Below are 20,735 nucleotides of genomic sequence, written 5' to 3' on the forward strand. Positions count from 1 at the left end.
AATGCACCCCAAAACTTATAGACAAAGTCACATTTACCAAATAACTGCTGCTGTTGGGTCCTTTCCAGCCATGCATCCAACTCAATTCTTAAAATTGTCATCATCTGACTCATTTTCACAGAGCGGGTCACATTTAGCCATTGCAACAAAATTTAATAATATAAACAAATTAACTACTCCAAGAGAAAAAAAAATCGTTGTAAACCGGGGTAAAAATAGAAGATTCATCTGAAGAAATATTCATTTGTTAAAACATCAAATATTTATTACAAACAAGAAAGGTGGTAGTTTGTGTTGGACTGGAATTCGATAATTTTGCCGGACATTTTATTCAACTTGAAGGATACGAGCTGGGGAAAAAAACGGTGCAATTCATTGGCTGCAAGTTTGCTCTAAATGGTTGCCTCCCAAAATCACGTGAACAAAGTGACTCACTCCTTCCCTAATCGATTTAGAATCGTATGTTGACGTCATAAACTCAAGGTGGAATAAGATTTCACACGCACCCCCCCCCCCCCCCCCAACTAAAAGTTGCATAATTCAATCACGCGGAAATGAAGTCAATAAGCTGTGTTGAATGAGAATAAAGGAGGGGTGTGACCGGGAATTCTACCAGTATATTTCCATCGACAAACAAATGCCCTCTATAGTTTCCCCCCGTTCCTTTCTTCATTATTTAGGGAGAATATTTACTGGATAAAATTTATTGTTTTATTTTCATTTTGTTTACCTTAGGCTAATTATTGGTTGTTTATGAGTTTACAGCTTTTATACAAAGCTCCCCCGGCCCCACCCCCCATGTGTGTTCAGAGAGCTTACAAAATAATCATCATCAACTACGCGCTCGCCAGTACTTTACCAACTGTGTGTTATTATACGCAAAAATGGTCGCACGGTACCAAATACATTAGTGTGTGGTGTTGTTGAGAGAGTGCATGTCATATATGCGGGTGTGTGTTTGTCGTTGTTGATTTTTACTTAGTCTCAAATAGTCATAAAGGAAGCTTGGGTTGTATATTTCTGTGCACTTATATCGACAAGAAAGGGAGCACATTTTGAAGGGAAAATGTCACGATCTGCTGCAGAAATAGACAGTTGTAATCAGACACAACTTCAGAGAGTAGAAAACGGTAGGTACATGATGTAGAATAAGAACAATAGAGCAACAGACTACAGAGGTTGCCGTATTTCTGTCATTTTTGCACTGCTTATTTTACTGTACTGTACCACTACGTTACCACCAGTTACTTATCCAACATGTGTACATGTAACATATATTGAACATTTATTATTGTTCAGGTTGAGTAGTCATTTTATATACAGTGAAAAGCATCTGTTAAAACGAAAGGCAGTGGACACTATTTTATTTATTATAAAATGGTAGGCCCTACTCAAATTCAAACAGCTCGCCATGTTTCAATTCCAAGTACTAGTAGGCCTAAGGTTTTCCTATTAAATAATTATTATTTGATAGGAAAACCTTACTTGGAATTGAAACATGGGGAGCTGTTGATTCTTTAGTTTTGTGAAAACATTGTGAGAATTGGCCCCCTCTAAAGTGATGTAGTTTTTGAGAAAGAAGTAATTTTCCACGAATTTGATTTTGAGACCTCAATAAGATTTTGAGGTCCCGAAATCAATCAAGCATCTGAAACTGAAAGCACACAACAAATTCCTGTGACAAGTTTATTTTTTTTCCATTATCTCGTAATTTCGACGACCAACATTGAGTTGAAATGTTCACAGGTTTGACTTGTTTGTTATTTTAGGCATAAATGTTGAGATACACCAAGTGAGAAAGAGAAGACTGTTCTTTGGCAATTACCGATAGTGTCCAGTGCCTTTGAAGATCAGAGATGGGGATCATACCGCTGGGGTCGCACTAAATACTGACAATTCACGACCCCTTACGACAACTCATGACAATAATTTTTAAATACACATTTACAGAATATTTGAACATAATTCAACCGTTTAATATGCGCACAAGAGTCATATGCATCCAAGTCACTTTCAAACTTTTGAAAAAATTGTATTTTTAACTGTAAAAAAGGTGTTTTTTACCCCAAATTTAGTAACAAACGGAATATTCGCCATGTTGTCTTTCGACATACTTGGAATATTCTAATACACCGCAGGTACTTTCTGAGGGCTGAGTTTTATTTTTTCGTTTTGGTTTTAGCTGCTGATTTTTTTTCTTTCTTGTTAATAGTTACTAAGCTGCAACTCTGGAATTTGAAGTTTAAAGGGGAAACTTATATTGTTTTAACCTCCATGAGATACATATAACAAAATTGTTAATAATCATCTTGCATATTGTATCACCCCTGCGGTAATAGAATCGTTCAAGTGCATCGAAAGACAACATGGCGGATATTACCGTTCGTTACTAAATTCGGGTAAAAAACACCTTTTTTTTACAACTAAAAACACAATTTTTTCAACAGTTTGAAAATGATTTCGGTGCATATTATTACTCTTGTGCATATATTTAACGGTTGACTTAAAGTGTTCAAATGTTCTGTTAAAGTGTATTTAAAAATTATTGTCGTGAGGGGTCGTGAGTTGTCGGTATTTAGTGCGACCGTACTGCTGGGATGGCCGACACACAGCCACAAGGGTTTTTAGCAATCATTGCTGCATTGCATCTTGTGATTGGTATTTGGTTTAGATGACATGGGTCATGGGATGGGAGCGTATGGAAACTGCTGATTGACAGTTGACACTGATACTTAGTGATATAGTGATTAGACTTATAATAACGCTGCAGGGTATGGTCCAGTGGGAATATGGTAATTATGTATGCATGCTATTGTAATTGTATATTGATTAGTGTGACTTTGAGTGGTTACTGATCTATGAGCATACACAGGCTAGAGCAAGCCGAGTATAAATCCTGCACTTACATAGGAGTTTGAGTGGACACTAAAAACAAGGAATCGGAATTTCATGATCCTCAATAGATCTGCAGCTACTGTCCGACTGTCTGTGTAAATGAGATCATAGACATAGAAATATTAGAATTTGAAATTAATTAACAAAAATGATTGTAAAACTTGTAATCTGTTGTTTAAAATCATCCTCAAAAAAAATCTTTGTGGGCGTGTGAGTGCCTTTCTGATGACAGGATTATTTAAATATAAATATAAAAATATGTAAATTTATTTATGTTTAGAATTCACATTTAAATATTTAAATAGAACCTTCACAAATCTGCCTTGTACAGTATGTTGTTTATTTTGACATTAAATTGAACAACCATTTAGTTCACACGATTTGTAAAGTTTGTAATGCGCGGTTCTCATACTTAGCCCTACAACTATCACTCCCATTATAAAAGAGCAACTTCTTACATAATTATAAATTAAACTTGTATATTTTTGACCCGGATCCTTGCTCAATGACACTAACAGTAACACTATTATATTAGTAAGCCTGAGTGATTAGTAAGCCTGAGTCTGAAACTGTCATCTGAAAATATATAATAATAATAATAATAACCAATTCTTATATAGCGCATTTCACAATAACCGTATCAATGCGCTTTACATTAGTGCCCTGGTCATAGGGCCAATAACATACCTTTTCAATGTTTCTCAGCTCCCTTGGGAGTATACAACCTGGGCAACAATTTATATCGCTCCAAAGGCTTTTTCATTAACAATATCAACCTCTACCCTCGCAGGTACCCATTTATTCCCATGGGTGAAGAGAAGCAATTATAGTATGTATCTTGCTCAATGACACAAGTGTCACGACCGGGATTCGAGCCCACACTCCGGTGAATTCGCACCAGAACTTGAATTCGATGCTCTTAACCACTCGGCCATGACACTCTACTCTATATGAATGAAATTGATCTGGTCTCCTTTGGCATAGGAGCGTTATAAGTATCAATGTACAAACTAAATGAATTCAATTGTTATATGCCATATTGGAAGTTGACAACTACGTGAGACACGTGACTAATGATTTCGGCACATGTTTTCATGTGTATGCATTGGAATGAACTATACAGAAACATACGTGTATTTACTGTTCTAAACACCTAAAGAGATGTTAACCCTAATAAATACCTTTAACAAAACATCAAAAGCTGGAGGAATTCAAAGGATTTAGGGCTAAAGCCAGGCACCATGGTATCTTGTACATGTACATGTACCATATGTAAGGGTTAACCCTGGTATTTCTGGTTCACTTGCAATTATGTTAGCAAACACCTTTGTTTTTACACCTTCCTCAGGCTTGCAAGATACAGTGAAGTTGACTTATTAAGCTTGGTTTTTGCTACACTAGAAATTTTAAATTAGTAACACCAACTAAAACCAATAATATGGATCCAAACCAAAGTCCAAACACGTTGGTTACATAAGAGTGGTTCATAGATTGATTAGTTCACCTGTATACATGTAGGTAATTGTAATCATTCATAAAAATAAACGTTGTTTGCGGTTACGGTTGGAAAAGCTATTCGCCATTAATCAGATGTTTGAATTATTCACCCAGGCCTACTACGTATACAATCGGTTTTCAGGCAATCTTTTGAACACATTCAAAAATCAAAATTACCACAGGATCTCAGACCATATAAGCCAGCAGTGATTGTAGCATGGGGTCAGTAAGTTACACAAGAACGGACAAGTGCGATGAAGTGGTTTTTGAATGAAAGTTGAATGAAAAATATCTCACTGAGACTGATACTAAATGAGGATTCACCCATACCTTTGACAAAGGTGTGATTGCTGAGAGGTACATGTACACTCATTGATTTGCTAGATTTCATCATAACTATGACTGATTTCTCAAGGGAACACACTAAGGGCACAACAAATTGGCAATTACACAAATTTCTTAAGTAGCACTGTCACACCCGAGGGCACCTCAAAGTGCTTATTACTTTTTAATACTATACAAAGATTGCGAAGCTACATGTATGTTTGAAATAATTATAATATATTCTGGCTGTTTGACATGTACAGTGGACAGCAGTAAGCTTGGGCGATATCACGATATTATCGAATATCGCGATATTAATTTGGACACGATTTCGATATCGGATGGATTTGGTTTTAATCGAAATATCGATATATCGCGATAATCGCGATAATTGCGATATATATCGATATATCGATTAAATATCGCGATGTATTTGCTAGCTGATACCCCATAGGTTTGGAGTAAAACCAGAAGAATAGGTCATTAGAACACCTCTCTTATACTAGGACTGTCTCTTCTACAACTTTCACTTGGAGTTTTAAGACTGATGATGTCAAATTTCATTAATCGCGATTATATCGAATATCGCGATATATTGTCGGCGATATATCGTGAATAAAATAAATCGATATCACCCAAGCTTAGACAGCAGTCCTATTACTAGGCCCCTACTATTTTTGTATCCACAATTGCACAGGAGTACAAAACGTAACATATTTTTCCCCCACGCATGCAGTAACACTAGTCACTTCCCTATGTATGAATTTAAGGGCATGTAATTTCATCTTTGAGAGGGCAAGCCCGTTTTCATTTTGCCTTGGGCACTTGCACACAGTTTGTGGCAAATCTTAAAGTCAAATTGGATTTTGTAGGGTAGGGGGCACCAAGGCCAACACCAGTGATACAAAAGACCCTTACTCGACCTCAAAACTAGTGTCGGCATATATGTGTGAGTAACACAACAGTGTTGAAGATGCATTGAATTCAATCTGCCCAGGACCTATTCAGAACATTGTTGAGGCTGGTCAAATGTCAGGATAAACGAGTGACTGTTTCGGTTCTTGGTCCAGTTGTTTAGGCACAGTGCACAAATTCACAGTTTCGGATTGTTGAATGTGTACATACATGTAGCAACCATACCACTGTGCTATCACTACACAGGTGTACACATACTTGTAGGACTGTGAACCCAAAATAGAATACATTCCTAGGTTAACAATAGGTGACTTTTGAGACACTGGTGACAACAGACATATGGTCTTGTGTTGCGGCTCTGAGGTTGATTGAAAAAAAGGGAGACCAAACCTTAGTTGGAGTGCAAGTCTTTTGTGTAATGGAACTTTTGTTGGCCTGACCTGAGCATTGCTTTATGTGAGAAGGAAACAAAATTGCGCTTATTACAGTCTGATAGGCCTAGACCGTGAAAGTTTTGGGATGTGAGATGGCCAGTTACTGATCAAGGTCAACTTACATTGTCATGGTTGATGTTTTTTTCTGATTGGCATAATACAGTACACGTACATGTAATAGATCCACATCTTTTACTCCTACTCAGGAAATGATATGATCCATCAATTTTGCATTCTAGGTCTGAGGTACGACGGCAAATTATATAATGCAACTAACTTGATTGAACAACATTGTGCAGACTGGCAATTGAGAATTAAAAAAAATCATTTAAAAAAAGAAATTTGTGTGTAGCAACTCATGAACTTGGTGTGTATGCTGTGTCCCTGTAATACAAGGAAAACTGCTCACCGATTGATAAATACATTCTTCTGGTCAGCAAACCAATCAATTTGTGAACAGCAACTGAATGTATACATTTGTACACTGTATACTAGCACATAAAAAATGTACTGGGAAATTATTCACTAAAACTGTCATTAAATATCTGGTGCGTATTTATAATACTTTATTCAATTACCCGGCCGGACAATTTAAATACTGGTTGCAGGCAGTGCAGCAATCTTTTCCTCCCGACTACCCGCAAGCCCTACTTACATTTGATTAGGCCACATCAAGTTTCATTGGTCTGTTAAATACCATACAAGTACGTAGGCCCTATTGGATAAATTCTGTTGCTGTGATCAGGGACCAATTTCACTGAGCGGCTTAAGCACAAAATGTAGCTGAGCATATATGTTTACCATGATATAAGTTAAGGTTATCAGCCAAAATACTATGTCAGATGTACCTTTTGAGACTGGTATCCCGCTTTATTTTGCTTAGCAGAAACTATTTTTAAGCATAATTTTATTTTATATTCTTTTAAAAGCAGCTCAGCATGAAAATGGGCTTAGAACTGACACATGTAGTTGTTGAAGTCTGTCATGGTGTATTATCAATGAACTGGATGCGTTTGGTAATTGTCAACTTGACCAGTACTGTATGCATTCTCACTTGGTGTATCCAAAAATATGCATTATAAAAGATTAAACCTGTCAAAAATGTGGGCTCAAATGGTCGTCGAGTTTGCAAGAAATTAATGAAAGAAAAAACTCCCTTGTTGTATTACTTTGTGTGCTTTCAGATGCAAAAACTGCTTGATTTGAACCCATGCCCCTCTCATTAAGATCCTGAAAATGTTCAATTATGGTTATAAGAGATGTTAAATTTTCATCAGGGATGAAGCATATTAATTTTTGGTTAGTTTGATATGATAGTAAGCTTGATTACAGCATGGAGGAAGAAATTGCAGTACTCTTGACTGGTGTTTGCCTTACAGCTAATGGCGTCACTACACCGTAGAGTATTCTACCTCCATGACTAGAGGGAGAGGGCAGGGTGTGGAAGCCATGAGGGCCTCCCCCAAAACTCCTTGGTTTGAACCCATGCCCCTTCTCATTAAGATCCTGAAAAAGTTCTATTATGGTTATAAGAGATGGTAAATTTGCTTTGGGGATAAAGCATATTAATTTTTGGTTAGTTCGATATCAACCCCCCCCCCCCCACACCCTAGTAAAATAATGTATTCGCCCCCTGCTTGCACTAAGTGATAATGTCTAGTTACTCCACTTATGCTAGGCTAGTGAATAAATAGGTTTTAGACCTGTTCTTTAAGACTTAAGATTTAAGACTTGGCCATGTTTTCTGACCACAGATTTAAAAAAAAAAAGAAAAAGAAATAAAGAAAAAAACATTGCTGGCTTCGTTCACCAGCTACCCATGCCATTATCATCAAATCACAACTGAACGAGATTTAATCTTTGAGAGGGCAAGTCCGTTTCTTTTTTTGCAAAGGGAAGTCTAAAGCCCGGTTCATACTTCATGCAAATGCGAATGTGAAGCGAATTTCAAGTGAATTTGACGCCACAACCATCCTTTCGCAGCGATATTCGCAAGTGAGTTGAGCAGAGTTGAACTGCTGCAAATTTTTGTTGTGAATTTGTGATGTCAACATTCTTATCGCATACGTGCATTCCCAGGAAGTATGAACCGGGCTTTAATGTGTTAAACACTTGATGGGGGCATCAAAGGCCAAGACCAGGGCAACAGACATGACAGAGGCCATTTGCTCTGTGGCCTCAGTGTAATTACAGGCTTGTCACAACATACTATACATCTTCCCTCAACCCCTCAAAAAATTGGTGAATGTTCAGGGGAATGGATAAAGGAATACTGATGACAATAACTCTCTGCATGGTGGAACTATTGATCGTAGCATTTGATGGTGGGGCAAAGTGTTCCTTTCTGATCATGTGATTTGGTTGTGGGCCCAAACAATCGTCACGAGAATTCAGCGTTATGTAGGTCAAGCTATTGTTGACAATGACATTAAACATGTACACTAAATCTAGTATGCAGTACATGTGTAGTAGGAAGCGTTGGTATTTGGGTATGGTGGTTTACACATATACCTACCCGCATCAAAAGAATTCAGTTTTAAGCAAGTTTTTATGTTGTAAGAACAAAGGCAATTTCGTTCTGTGAAATAAAATATGCATTTCCCTCTGAAGTGAAGTCATATTTAAGAAAACTATCTGAAAACCTTTAAAAAGGCAATCACAGGTTTTTCACTGTTTTCTCCTTACTCACACAGAAGCCCAAATTGTATGTAATTCATAACATTAAACAGATCTTACTCGCTCTAAGGGAAGAAGTCTAGCCAGGGTTGGCTGGTTGCCAAATAGGAATGGTTGCTTTTAAAAACATGGGAAAAGGGGCTGCACTACACATTGTTGTCATTTATGAACCTCACATTTATAGGCAAGTACGATCAAGGACCATAGTTTGTCTGACTCCCATAGAACACACGCTAGTCAACGATGGTTAATGGACTACTTTGGTCTATGATCCGTGACCGGCCTATTGAGTTAGCATTTTAATAGCACAGTGCAGAGTATCCAGATCTGACTTAAAATTATTGTTACAACCATACTAAAATAATGAATTTGTTTTGTTTATTTTTTTAATTAATGAACATGTAGTGAGTATATAGTGCTAAGATGCATCAGTGTAAATGGGTAAAAGGAAAATGGGTTATTCTTCAACCCCATGATGCAAATTTAACATCTATTGAAGAGTACTGTGTAGTCTACAATAGAGGGGTTGCACTAGTAGGCGTCGTTGACCGATGTATTTGGTGATAAACAATTGAAAAGTGCACGCATGTCACGCTACGGTAAACTCTCAGCCAAAGATAGCCTTGCCTGCATGCACATTTCATCAAATATAGCGGTCGATGACACTTGCAATCCATCTGTTGTCTGAGGCACACATTATCACTTAAAGGCAATGGACACTATTGGTAATTTCTCAAAATAATTATTAGCATATATAAGACCTTTCTTGGTAACGAATAATGGGGAGCTGTTGCTAGTATAAAACATTAGAAACGGCTCCCTATGAATTAACATAGTTTACGAGAAAGAAAATAATTTGATTTCGAAACCTCAGTTAAATTTTGAGGTCTCGAGATCAAGCATCTGAAAGCACACAACTTCATGTGACAAGGGTGTTTTTTTCTTTCATTATTATCTCGCAACTTCTAGGACCAATTGAGCTCAAATTTTCACAGGTTTGTTATTTCATGCATATGTTGAGATACACCAAGTGAGAAGACTGGTCTTTGACAATTACCAATAGTGTCCAGTGTCTTTAAATGTTATTAACTGAATGAGCTGCAAAGCTTAAAGGTGAGACAGCTAAGCAAAGTTCATAATAAAAGTGGCTTCTGATAGCGCGCATATCCGTCACTCAGTGATGCTCAAGGAGCTTTAACATTTGGTATTTTCCTGCAAGGTATATGGGACTACGTTTGTGTTATATGAGACCTACTCCTTTTACATAGCACCATGTAGTGGTTTACAGGGTCCTGTGGCGCAATATGCTGCCAATCATCATCTCAGTGATAAAACTCAGAAGCTTGTTGAAGTAAATAATTTGTTTTCTTTTCTCTTTAAGAACCCAATCAGGACCTGTCATGTTGCACCTATGTGCTGTGGTTCTTCTCAATCGTGATCATCACTCTGACGTTCCCGTTTACCATCTGGTTTTGTTTTAAGGTGAGATTTCTAAAATTATTAAAGGGAAGGTACATGTTTGGTAATGACTCAAAACAAATATTAACTGAAAAACTGACTTGGTAGTGAGCATTGGGGAGCTGTTGATAGTATATAACATTGTGAGAAACGGCTCACTCTGAAGTACATGTAGCATAGATTTTGAGGAAAAGGTAATTTCTCACTAAAATAATAAAAGACTTCTAGCTAGAAGTCTTGTGTTCCTATCTGAAGCACACCAATTCGTCCAACAAGGGTTTTTTTTCTTTCATCATTTTCTCCCAACTTCAATGACCGATTGAGCCCAAATTTTCACAGGTTTGTTATTTTATGCATATGATGGGATACACCAAGTGAGAAGACTAGTCTTTGACATTTACCAAACGTGTACCTTCCCTTTAAGGGTAAAATTCTGATTGATCAGTGAATAGGGTGCCCTCATTTACCAATGAATGTTTTGTTGAGTTTGTACCACCCTCTTGAACCCATCCTCTAGCCTTGAAATTTCATATTCATAATACAGGTGATTTCATTTTGCAAAGGGCACAAATCTGAAAATCTATTGGGTGAGTTCGATTAGCTTCCCTGTGTCGACCCCACGGTGCTCACTCGGGTGAGCCCCAGACAAGAGCTAATCGAGGGATTACACTCACCCTCTCGCGGTGACGTCATGCACCTCGGGTCACCCCCAAGTGACCCACTCCACAAGCAGGGCACTGGGGGCTGACCCAGCTGAGCCCCTGGAATGACGTCAAAGCTATTCGAACGTACCGGGGCAGACCGAGGGCGACCCAGGGAAGCTAAACGAACTCACCCATTGGGAACCTTTAAAGCAGGGTCCAATACCAGTTCAACTGCCTTTGCGTTGTTTCAGAACTAATCTTCATCGAAAGAGCAGGGCCACAGTTAATAGAGCTACTGAAGCTCAAACATTAGCTGAGCCAAAAAACAATGAGCCATTTTGAGAATGGTTGACACATTACTAGAGTATTATTTGGTTTAAGTACAGTTTTTCTGTTTGCACCCAAACAACAGGGTTATTGTGTATTTTATATCAGACAAAAGGGTGACCAGCATAAATGTTAACCCGTAGTGTTTGCAACTGGTTGTCTGCTTATTGGTTTTTTTTCTACAGCTAAACTCATTTGCAGTCATTATTTGCTTTTAAAGCAGCTGTATATATAGGGCCCAAATGGCAATGTCACCATAATTTGGTTGGTCAAACAGTGTCTGTGCTTTTCCTTATCCCATTCTAAAACAATTTTTCATTTTAGTTTCAAGTTCAACAAGCCTTCAGTACCCCCCCCCCCTCCCCAGGGATTAGATCAGATAATATTACCTCTTAATTATATTTGTTTTACTTTTAACAGACGGTAGCGGAATATGAGCGAGCTATTATCTTTAGAGTGGGCCGCCTCCTTCCCGGGGGTCCCAAGGGACCTGGTTTGTTCTTCATCATTCCGTGTATTGACGACATCAATGTGGTGGATCTGAGGACGCTTTCCTTTGATGTTCCACCTCAGGAGGTAGGCTTTTATGACCACCCCCATTAAATGAACTTCATCTTTAATAATAATCATAATGATAATAATAACTAGACATGATTGCATTTGAGCACAAATGCCGAGCTGTTTCGTCAACAATTTTTCAAAGAATTACTCATCTCAATATGAAAATCTTTTTATATTCCAAGCAGTTATGGCGTATCAATCCTGTTAAAAAATTGTTTTTTGATTATACCATGATCAGTTAGCAATTCATCACTTGAAGGTGCAAAAAAAGAAAAAATCCTAACATTGTTTGTGATGACGTCATTGTGACGTCATTTTATAATTGACAGGAACTTCCCATTATCTAACAACCTACCAAGTTTCAACATGATCGCACCAATTCTTCAAGAGTTATACAACTTCAAAAGTGCACCTTTAATGCCACGTCAAGTGGCCCCCGATGGCGTCATTGATCTGAAACTTCACACATGATGGCTGCCTGATGACCAACATGTGTGTGTAAATATCAAAGTGATTACACAAAACTTGACTGCACACATCTTCAAAAAGTTAATTTTGAACTGTTTTCAACCTGCCACTAGAGGGCACTGTTGTATATTGTGACAAGATCAGAATTTTTTTTTCTACTGCCTACTCTTGCCTGACACATCGTGAAAAGCAACTTCATAACTTTTGCTAGTTTTTAATTAAAAGGCCCTCCCAGTTGACCAGAAGTAGAGGTCATGTGAGGTCATGCACACATATAGAAACCTTTAGGATGACGTCGCTTGACAGTTGATGACGTCATCATGACATTGTTTAAGGATCATTATTGCACCAATACCTCTCAATGGCTTTTTGTCTGAAAAATACAAATTAAAATTAAAGGTACAAAATATGAAAAAAATCATATAAGTTCATGTGATAACATCATCATGACGTCATTTTTCAATTTACAAGAACCAGCCAATATCAAACATCCTACCAAGTTTCAACATCATCGCACCAATACTTCAGGAGTTATACAACTTCAAAAGGTGCACCATTAATGCCACGTCACGTGACCCCCGATGACGTCATTGATCTGAAACTTCACATCTGATGCCTGCAATGGCTTTTTGTCTGAAACAGACAAATAAAAAAATAAAAAATAAAAAAAGCAACTTTAACGCATATAAGTGCTGTTTCGCTGTGCTGCGCTACGAAACAGCTAATAACTTTCTTATACAGCGCATTTTTACAATAACGTCTCTATGCCCTTTACATTAGTGCCCTGGTCACTTGGCAAATAACATTCCTTTAATCTTTTTCAGCTCCCTGGGGAGTATACAGCCCTGAGCTGCCGTAGCGCTCCAGTGTTTTTTCATATATACACTACTCTCGCAGGTACCCCTGAGACACAAGTGTCATGACCTTGACTCAAACACACACTCAGTTGACCACATGACCATGGCACCTATAGTTTTCCGTATTCCACAAGCGCGAGTGTGATAACGAATTTATCTTCCAGCCTCATTAAGGCAATGAGGTTAGGTTATGTTTTTGTTTTTGGTTTTGCACTCGCAAAGTTTAGAATGTAATTTTTGCATTGACCGAATGCGGAGCGTGACGCATTGACACTCACTATACGCAGAGTGCAGTATAAAAACTGGGAGTAGGTTATCGTCTGATATTCACACTCAGGTTGGAGCATCTGATTGGAGGATTAGGGCGTACTGGAATATAATGGTCAATGTATATGTGGCGAATACGAGCCAAGTACGTTTAATGATTTTTGCCTTTTGTCCCAGATCCTCTCCAAAGACAGTGTGACGGTCACTGTGGATGCAGTGGTGTACTTCCGTGTGTCTGATCCCACCATGGCCATTATCAATGTGGAGAACTACAAGCGGTCAACAGAGCTCCTGGCTGCTACCACGCTGCGTAACGTCTTGGGTACCAAGACCCTGGCTGAGGTACTGAGCCACCGCGAGGAAATCAGCAACACCCTGCAAAGTCTTCTGGATGATGCAACCGACCCATGGGGAGTCAAGGTGGAACGAGTCGAAATGTAGGAATGAATTTATTCTTTTATAATAATAATAATGATAATGGTGGCTTCTTATAGGACTAAATATCCGTCACTCATTGACGCTTACAACACTTCAACATTCATTGGGTTCGTTCGATTAGCTTCCCCAGGTCAACCCCGATCTGCCCCCAATACGTTCGAATAGCTTTGACGTCATTCCAGGGGTTCACTCGGTCAGCCCCAAGTGCCCTGCTTGTGGAGTGAGTCACTTTGGGCTGGCCCCAGGTGCATGACTTCACCACGAGAGGGCGAGTGATCGTTGGATTAGCTCTTGTCAGGTGCTCACCCGAATGAGCATCGCAGGGTTGACACAGGGAAGCTAATCGAACGCACCCATTGTTTACCTACAAGGTATTGTGGGGCTATGTTTGAAGTATGAGACTTACTTACTCCTTTGTATGAGCTTATTTTGTTTTTCATTGTTGAATCATATGTTTGCATCTTGTTCCCAATTTATGTACATGTTATGTTGCTTTTGTTTCTATGATCTATATTGCTCTGTATGGGCCATGAGCAATTCCTTTTTGCTTGTTTGTGTGCATTATTAATGTTCTGTATTATTATTATTATCAGAGCTGTAGAAGAGCTGTAGAAGGATGTAGGTTTGAATGCTGTATTTGGTGCCTGACTCGGATAGCTCTGAGTTGTGCTGTACTTATCATGCATTTTACAAGACCTGATGCCTCATTTTTGTAAAGGCAAGGGCACCAAGGCATTTTCTTCTGGGTAAAGGGCACTTCCATGAGGAGATTGTAAATTTCTATTGAACATTTCAAGTGGCACCAACTCAATGACCAGGGCCAATGATGCCAATTGCCTTTGTTGCCTCTGTGGAGTATTGGGCCTGAATCCTGCATGTGGTCCCTGAATGATTCTGATAGATCTGAGTCTTTCTTTACTTGTCATGCACTTTACAGGCCTTATGCCTCATTTTTGTAAAGGAAAGGGCACCAAGGCATTCTCTTTTTGGTACTTCTACAAGGAGATTGTAAATTTCTATTAAACATTTCAAGTGGCACCAAGACAATGACCAGGGCCAACTATGACATTTGCCTTTGTTGCCTCTGTGAAGTTTTGGGCCTGATTTTAAACTTATGAATAGCAACTTAGGCCTAAATCATATTTTTATTTACATGTAATCTCTAATTCTACTTTTAGTATGCTCATGTCACAAAAGAATTAGGACATATTATACATATGTATACTATACATAAAAAATTATACATATTTTATATTTCTATTTAATTAATTTCTCAGGTAGATAATACTAATGCACATTAGTAAGGTAATACCAGTAAGTAACAAAATATGTAACCCCAAATTGTCTGCCCTTTTCAGAAAATTTAAAAACGTGTCTTTTTGGGTTATTAGAATGAACAATGCTAGCCACTGTTGTGTGCCTTAAATTTGGTTTTAATACTCTGTTGCTTTTCATTACAGTAAGGATGTGCGTTTGCCGAAGCAGATGCAGCGAGCAATGGCCGCTGAGGCTGAAGCCTCCAGGGAGGCCCGAGCTAAGGTAAGCAGCTTAAAAGAAGAAAAATAGCTCTGCAACTATATTACATTATTGTAATGCAGAGATTTAAAGACACTGGACACCTTTTGTAATTGTCAAAGACCAGTCTTCTCACTTAGTGTACATGTATATCAATATATGCACAAAATAACAACCTGTGGTAATTTTAACTCAATTGGTCGTTGAAGTTGCAAGATAATAATGAAAGAAACAACACCCTTGTCACACGAAGTTGTGTGCTTCAGATGCTTGATTTCAGGACCTCAAAATCTAATTCTTATGTCTCGAAATTGTTCTGACGCCCCCTTACTAACATGATTGTTGGTTGTTTAAAGGCAGTGGACACTATTGGTAATTACTCAAACTATGTGTTTGCAAAATCTTAGTGGGTAACAAGCAATGGAGAACTGTTGACAGTATCAAACATTGTGAGAAACGGCACCCTCTGAAATTATGTAGATTTCAAGAAAGAAGTAATTTTCCACGAATTTGACTTGGAGACCTCAGAATTAGATTTTGATATAGACAAGGGTATTTTTTTGTTCCATTATTATCTCGCAACTTTGACGACCAATTGAGTTCAAAATTTCGAAGGTTTGTTATTTTATACATGAATGTTGAGATACACCAAGTGAGAAGACTGGCCTTTGACAATTACCAATAGTGTCCAGTGTCTTTAAGTTTGCTTCAATATCCAAGAAGCATAAGGACTTGTATGATTGGCTTCATCTGAATTTCTCTATCTCTCTTCACCAGGTGATTGCCGCTGAGGGAGAGCAGAATGCCTCCCGGGCCCTCAAGGAGGCAGCTGACATCATCGCTGAGTCTCCAAACGCCCTTCAGCTCCGCTACCTTCAGACTCTTAACTCCATCTCGGCTGAGAAGAACTCCACCATCATCTTCCCTCTGCCCATCGACATCATGGCCGGCTTCATGAAGAAATAAAAAATGTAATGCATCGTTTTTTGAACAAAAGCTGGGATATATACAGCATAGATTTATACTGGCGTAAACTGTTTTCTTACAAAACATTTTTTCATGCCAATCGATGCCTTTTACGGTTAACTTATAATTCTTATTTGAGTAATTTTAACAACAATTATTACTACTCAGACTGTACTGGCAAATTTTAATCAGTCAAAGCAATGCACTCAACTTTACCCAATATTACTTTCAGAAAATAACACACAATTCTGAATTGCATTCCTTTGTTATGTAAAATTATTGGTAGGGTAATTGTTTAATTCACTATATAAAAACTAGTTATTATTATTCTGTTTACTCTAGGAAAATCATGTTCTTCAACACTGCATAAAACACTGTGGAGTTGTGTAAGTCCCTACATTATGTGGAGTTCTTTCTGTCTCAGGTCCACACCTTGTATGTTGCATTAAAACACAGCTCTGTGTTGCTGCACACTCTGTGGACATTCTTTTGTTCTTTGCACGCACTAACACAAAAAACATAATCTACAACACTACTAAAGGACACTGTGTGGACATGTGTAAGTCCATCAATGTAGTGTTTCAAGTGCCTACATTATGTGGGTTTCTTTCTGTCTCAGGTCAACACTTTGTACGTTGCATTAAAACACAGCTCTGTGTTGCTGCACACTCTGTGGACATTCTTATGTTCTTTGCACGCACTTACACAAAACACATAATCTACAACACTATTAAAGGACACTGTGTGGACGTGTGTAAGTCCATACACAATGTAGTGTTTCAAGTACCTACATTATGTTGGTTTCTTTTGTTCTCAGGTCAACACCTCCTATGTTGCGTTTAACAGAAACTGGTTACCACACCAACTTCCACAAAGTTTACATTGTTGCTACTTGGTTGTTGTTGTTGGATTCTGACTTTTATATATATTTTTACTTCAACAGTGATTGTTAGTTCTGAGAACATGGTAGAAAAAACATGTACAAATGGTTCTGTCAAACATCTTATCACCTCAGCCAGTGTTACCGCGGTCAAGTGGTTAGACTGCAGGACCTGCAATCTCAAGGTTGTGGGTTCAAATCCCCCAGCTAACCGCTGATTTCACAATGACGAGAATAAACATTGTCGTCTAGTTACTGAATCACAATTTCTTGATTGTGTAATTCATAATCATAGACGTTAAACCAATGTTTGTATGAGAGAGATTGGCTGTTGCCAGCTTGGCATTTATATGCCCCTGTGGGAGTTTGCCGAGTTCCCTTGACGGAAGATCATCTAAACAAACAACAAACAAACTAAACAATCCCCACTAGTTTTAATGATTTTGTTTTTCTCTTGAAAACTAGAGGACTGGAAATAAAGGTACATTTCCGGAAACTTTCACAGACCAGGTAGGAAAATTTCCTTCAAAAAAGTTGTGAATTACATATAATTATGCAGATAAAGAAACAATGTAAATAGTGATTGTAAGTATTGGTCTACAGCCGGAAGGGTCATGGCTGTGTGATAAAGCACCAGGCTTGAAATCAAAAGCAAGGTCGATTATCTCATGGTCACAACCCTACAATGTTTTAAACAGTCATTACTCTTTTTAATCCCATTCATAAATACCCTTTTTGGCTAAAAATGTAAAAAATAATGGTGAAACTGTCATTGAAATTGTCTTGTTTTGTAAACTTTTTCACTTTTAAGTAAAATTGCATGCGACACTCAAGGTTGTGTAGAAATAGATTTTGCATTGAGTACGGCCTTAATGATTGGGTTACATGTTATGAGAGCCAGCATAAGCCTTCTCGTCAACATGCGTTATTATATGAGCGCCAATATGCTTTAGACAACCAGTTTTAAACAGCTCCAGTTATGTCTTTATCCAACCTCGTTCCTTGTGGTGTATGATCTTGCCGCGCCATCTTTTCGTTTCAAGAATGCGTCGATCCTAATCTCCTGGAAGTGTGACTTGAAAGTATCCAAATATGTGATATATTTAAATTTGTTTTGTGGTTGAGCACCTCCATTCTGAGTAGGCAGTTAATCAGGCCGGATGCGAATACGTACATCTTTATGAATAAGCACGCGTTTTGGCAAAAACAACTTTTTGAAGACACGGATCAAAATTACCCTGCAGGAGTTAGGGATAAATGCAGAGTTAGTGGGCGATGCGGCGCTGCCCACGGTAGTGAGGCTGTTCTTGATCAGCTTAATGCAGGTAAACATAGTCATGTGACCACATTTCAACCAATAGGACTGTCTAGAGTATGTATACATGCTTATAAAAAATGATTGAGATGAGTGACTTTTCTATGTATTTGATACAATTAATTCTTGTTACCATGTTTTGGTTGGGTATGATAATATTGTTGAATATTTGAACATTACTCTTTTTTGTATATAAAGATTTTATTATACAAATTTCTCAAGATGAACTACAGGGCACTTCTTATTTTAGTACACATAGCATTAGAGAGTGACTCTGAAGGACTTTTTTTTTTTTTTTTTTTTTTTGTGATGCACCCTGTATCCATTTTCCAGTAGTTAGAGCCCCACAAAACAATAGAACTTGAGTTGTAATCTCATGAAAGTATATTAGAAGAGTTGAATCTGAAAGTTCCTTTTCTCCCTAAAAATTAATACCCGAATCAATTTTCATAGGAAACATTTCTGTACCAGGCTTGGAATTTCATCTTTGAAAGGGCATGGCCATTTTCATTTTGCAAAGGGCACTTTTGCTGGAAAATATTAACGTCTATAAGAAACTTTTTAAGGGGTACAAAATTACATGTGTGAGAAGACAAACTTTTTTAATCTTAAAAAACGACACAAACTAAAAAAGTAAAACGACCAACAAAATAATTGCAATTTTTTTTCCCCTATTTTTTTCCTAAAGGATCTATATTAATTTTATCAAATTTCCACAAGTTTGTTATAGAATTTGTGGTGTATTATAATCAGTTTAGATGATTAGTAAGAATAATTTTACTCTAAAGCAACGGTGCATAATATCTTTTAATTTATACAAATAGTGCACTTTTAATTTCTGATGAAAAAAATAGAGGGGGTGATCCCAATGGTTAGGCCGTGTAAAAAAAGATACATGTTTAGCGTCCGGGTTTCTAAAAAAAAGGGAAAGAGGGGCTTTTTATTTTTATTTTTTATTTTCAAGATTAAAAAAAAAAAGGAAGGGAGAGGACCCTTTTTATTTAATGACTGCCCGAAACATTTTTAAAGTAAAGTATTTTCTTGATGAGACCGTTAAAATACATCCCTTTTTTCATTTACAAAAAAAATCATATAAAAAATAAATTTAAAAAAAGGAGGAGGCGGCCTCTGAAAAAGGAAGCGGGCGGGGACGCTAAACAATGTTTCTTTTGTTTTACTTGGCCTTAGTTGATACATATGTTGAGGGTGGGCTTGGGAGCTAAGAGGCCTATATATGACTGGGCAGCCACTAACCACCCAAGGGTGTGTGATTCTAATAAAACTCAGCCAAAAGCTCACTCAGTCTTTTTTATTTTGTTTTATCTTTTGTAATTAAATTATTGGGATCTGCTTTAACCTGTCGCCCAGAGGAACGGTCCGTTTAAGAATTTAATTAATTTCATTTTCGTTTTGGCATAGTTACAGCAGATAATGATCTTGCATACTAATTGGTAAGAGTGAATTAGGGTTTTTAATTTTTAAGCGGACTATGAAATTTCAACTAAAATGGAGATAATTTAATTAATTTGCTCTGTACTAATTACCTCTGGTTAAACCCTCTGTCATTAAAGTTTACTGATTTTATTCATTTGAATGTTTGTTTTGTTATTGTTTTTTATTGTTTCCCTCGTTATAAAAATTATTTCAACATGAGAAATCGTCCCGAGAAAAATCTTGGATTTTGTTGACAGTGTCCTTGTTGGCGCTACACGGTCTTTGGATGCGAGCACGAAGACCATTGAATGCGCCTGCAAAATAAAATAATTAAATACAAGTGCGATAGTGTCAATAGAGGGCGATATATTGTTACTGCGGACTCAATTTTGGTGTCGTATGTAGTTCTTTGTGTAAGGAGTAGGGCAGATGGCTTTAGCTTTCGATCCAAACCGGACCTTCTTCAGAGGCAAAAAACAAGTACAAACTAATACATATCCATTCATAGAAAAAGAGAGGAGAAAGGGGTGAAGAGAAGGATCCAGAAAGAAGCGGGAAACAGCCAATCAAAGTTTCTATTTCTGAAACAATTGGTGGCTATGAACCAATAGGAGTAAAGTTCTGTGTATAATTATATAGGAAATCGAAGATACTTGGTGCTTGTTGATATCAATTTTACGAGCTTGGTATAATTTCATGTAGCTCTGATCGTCTTCTGGAGAATCTCCAGAAGACGATGATTTTTTCATTTTGCACCTTTAACACATAAATTGCTTTCTGAACATGGTATAATCCAAATAAACTGTTTTATTTATGTCAGATTGGGCAAATATTGCTTTGAATACAAACAAAATTTCAAACTCA

The 20,735-nt window shown here is 37.6% G+C and overlaps 1 protein-coding gene across 2 annotated transcripts; it reads left to right on the top strand.

Annotated features, from left to right (window-relative positions):
* The first annotated feature begins 927 nt into the window (after window positions 1–927).
* LOC139944254 (band 7 protein AGAP004871-like) lies at window positions 928–20,031 on the top strand. 2 transcript variants are annotated; one of them, XM_071941233.1, is made up of 7 exons: window positions 928–1,130; window positions 10,123–10,223; window positions 11,591–11,746; window positions 13,501–13,760; window positions 15,222–15,300; window positions 16,054–16,247; window positions 16,585–20,031. In XM_071941233.1, the coding sequence occupies exons 1-6, from the start codon at window positions 1,067–1,069 to the stop codon at window positions 16,240–16,242; spliced, it is 849 nt and encodes a 282-aa protein (XP_071797334.1). In that variant the 5' UTR covers window positions 928–1,066; the 3' UTR covers window positions 16,243–16,247; window positions 16,585–20,031. The 2 variants fall into 2 exon arrangements, with proteins under 2 accessions (XP_071797334.1, XP_071797333.1); XM_071941232.1 differs by having other exon boundaries at window positions 16,054–20,031.
* Window positions 20,032–20,735: the final 704 nt, after the last annotated feature.

The sequence above is a fragment of the Asterias amurensis genome, chromosome 11, assembly GCF_032118995.1.
Source record: "Asterias amurensis chromosome 11, ASM3211899v1".
Lineage (NCBI taxonomy): Eukaryota > Metazoa > Echinodermata > Asteroidea > Forcipulatida > Asteriidae > Asterias > Asterias amurensis.

What these genes read in the sequence shown, in the direction of transcription:
- LOC139944254 (XM_071941232.1), top strand. Translation starts at nt 1,067, where the DNA reads ATGTCACGATCTGCTGCAGAAATAGACAGTTGTAATCAGACACAACTT. An exon ending in ACTTCAGAGAGTAGAAAACG is followed by an intron (nt 1,131 to 10,122) that starts GTAGGTACATGA and finishes TTTCTCTTTAAG; the next exon opens with AACCCAATCAGGACCTGTCA. An exon ending in AAGGTGGAACGAGTCGAAAT is followed by an intron (nt 13,761 to 15,221) that starts GTAGGAATGAAT and finishes TTTTCATTACAG; the next exon opens with TAAGGATGTGCGTTTGCCGA.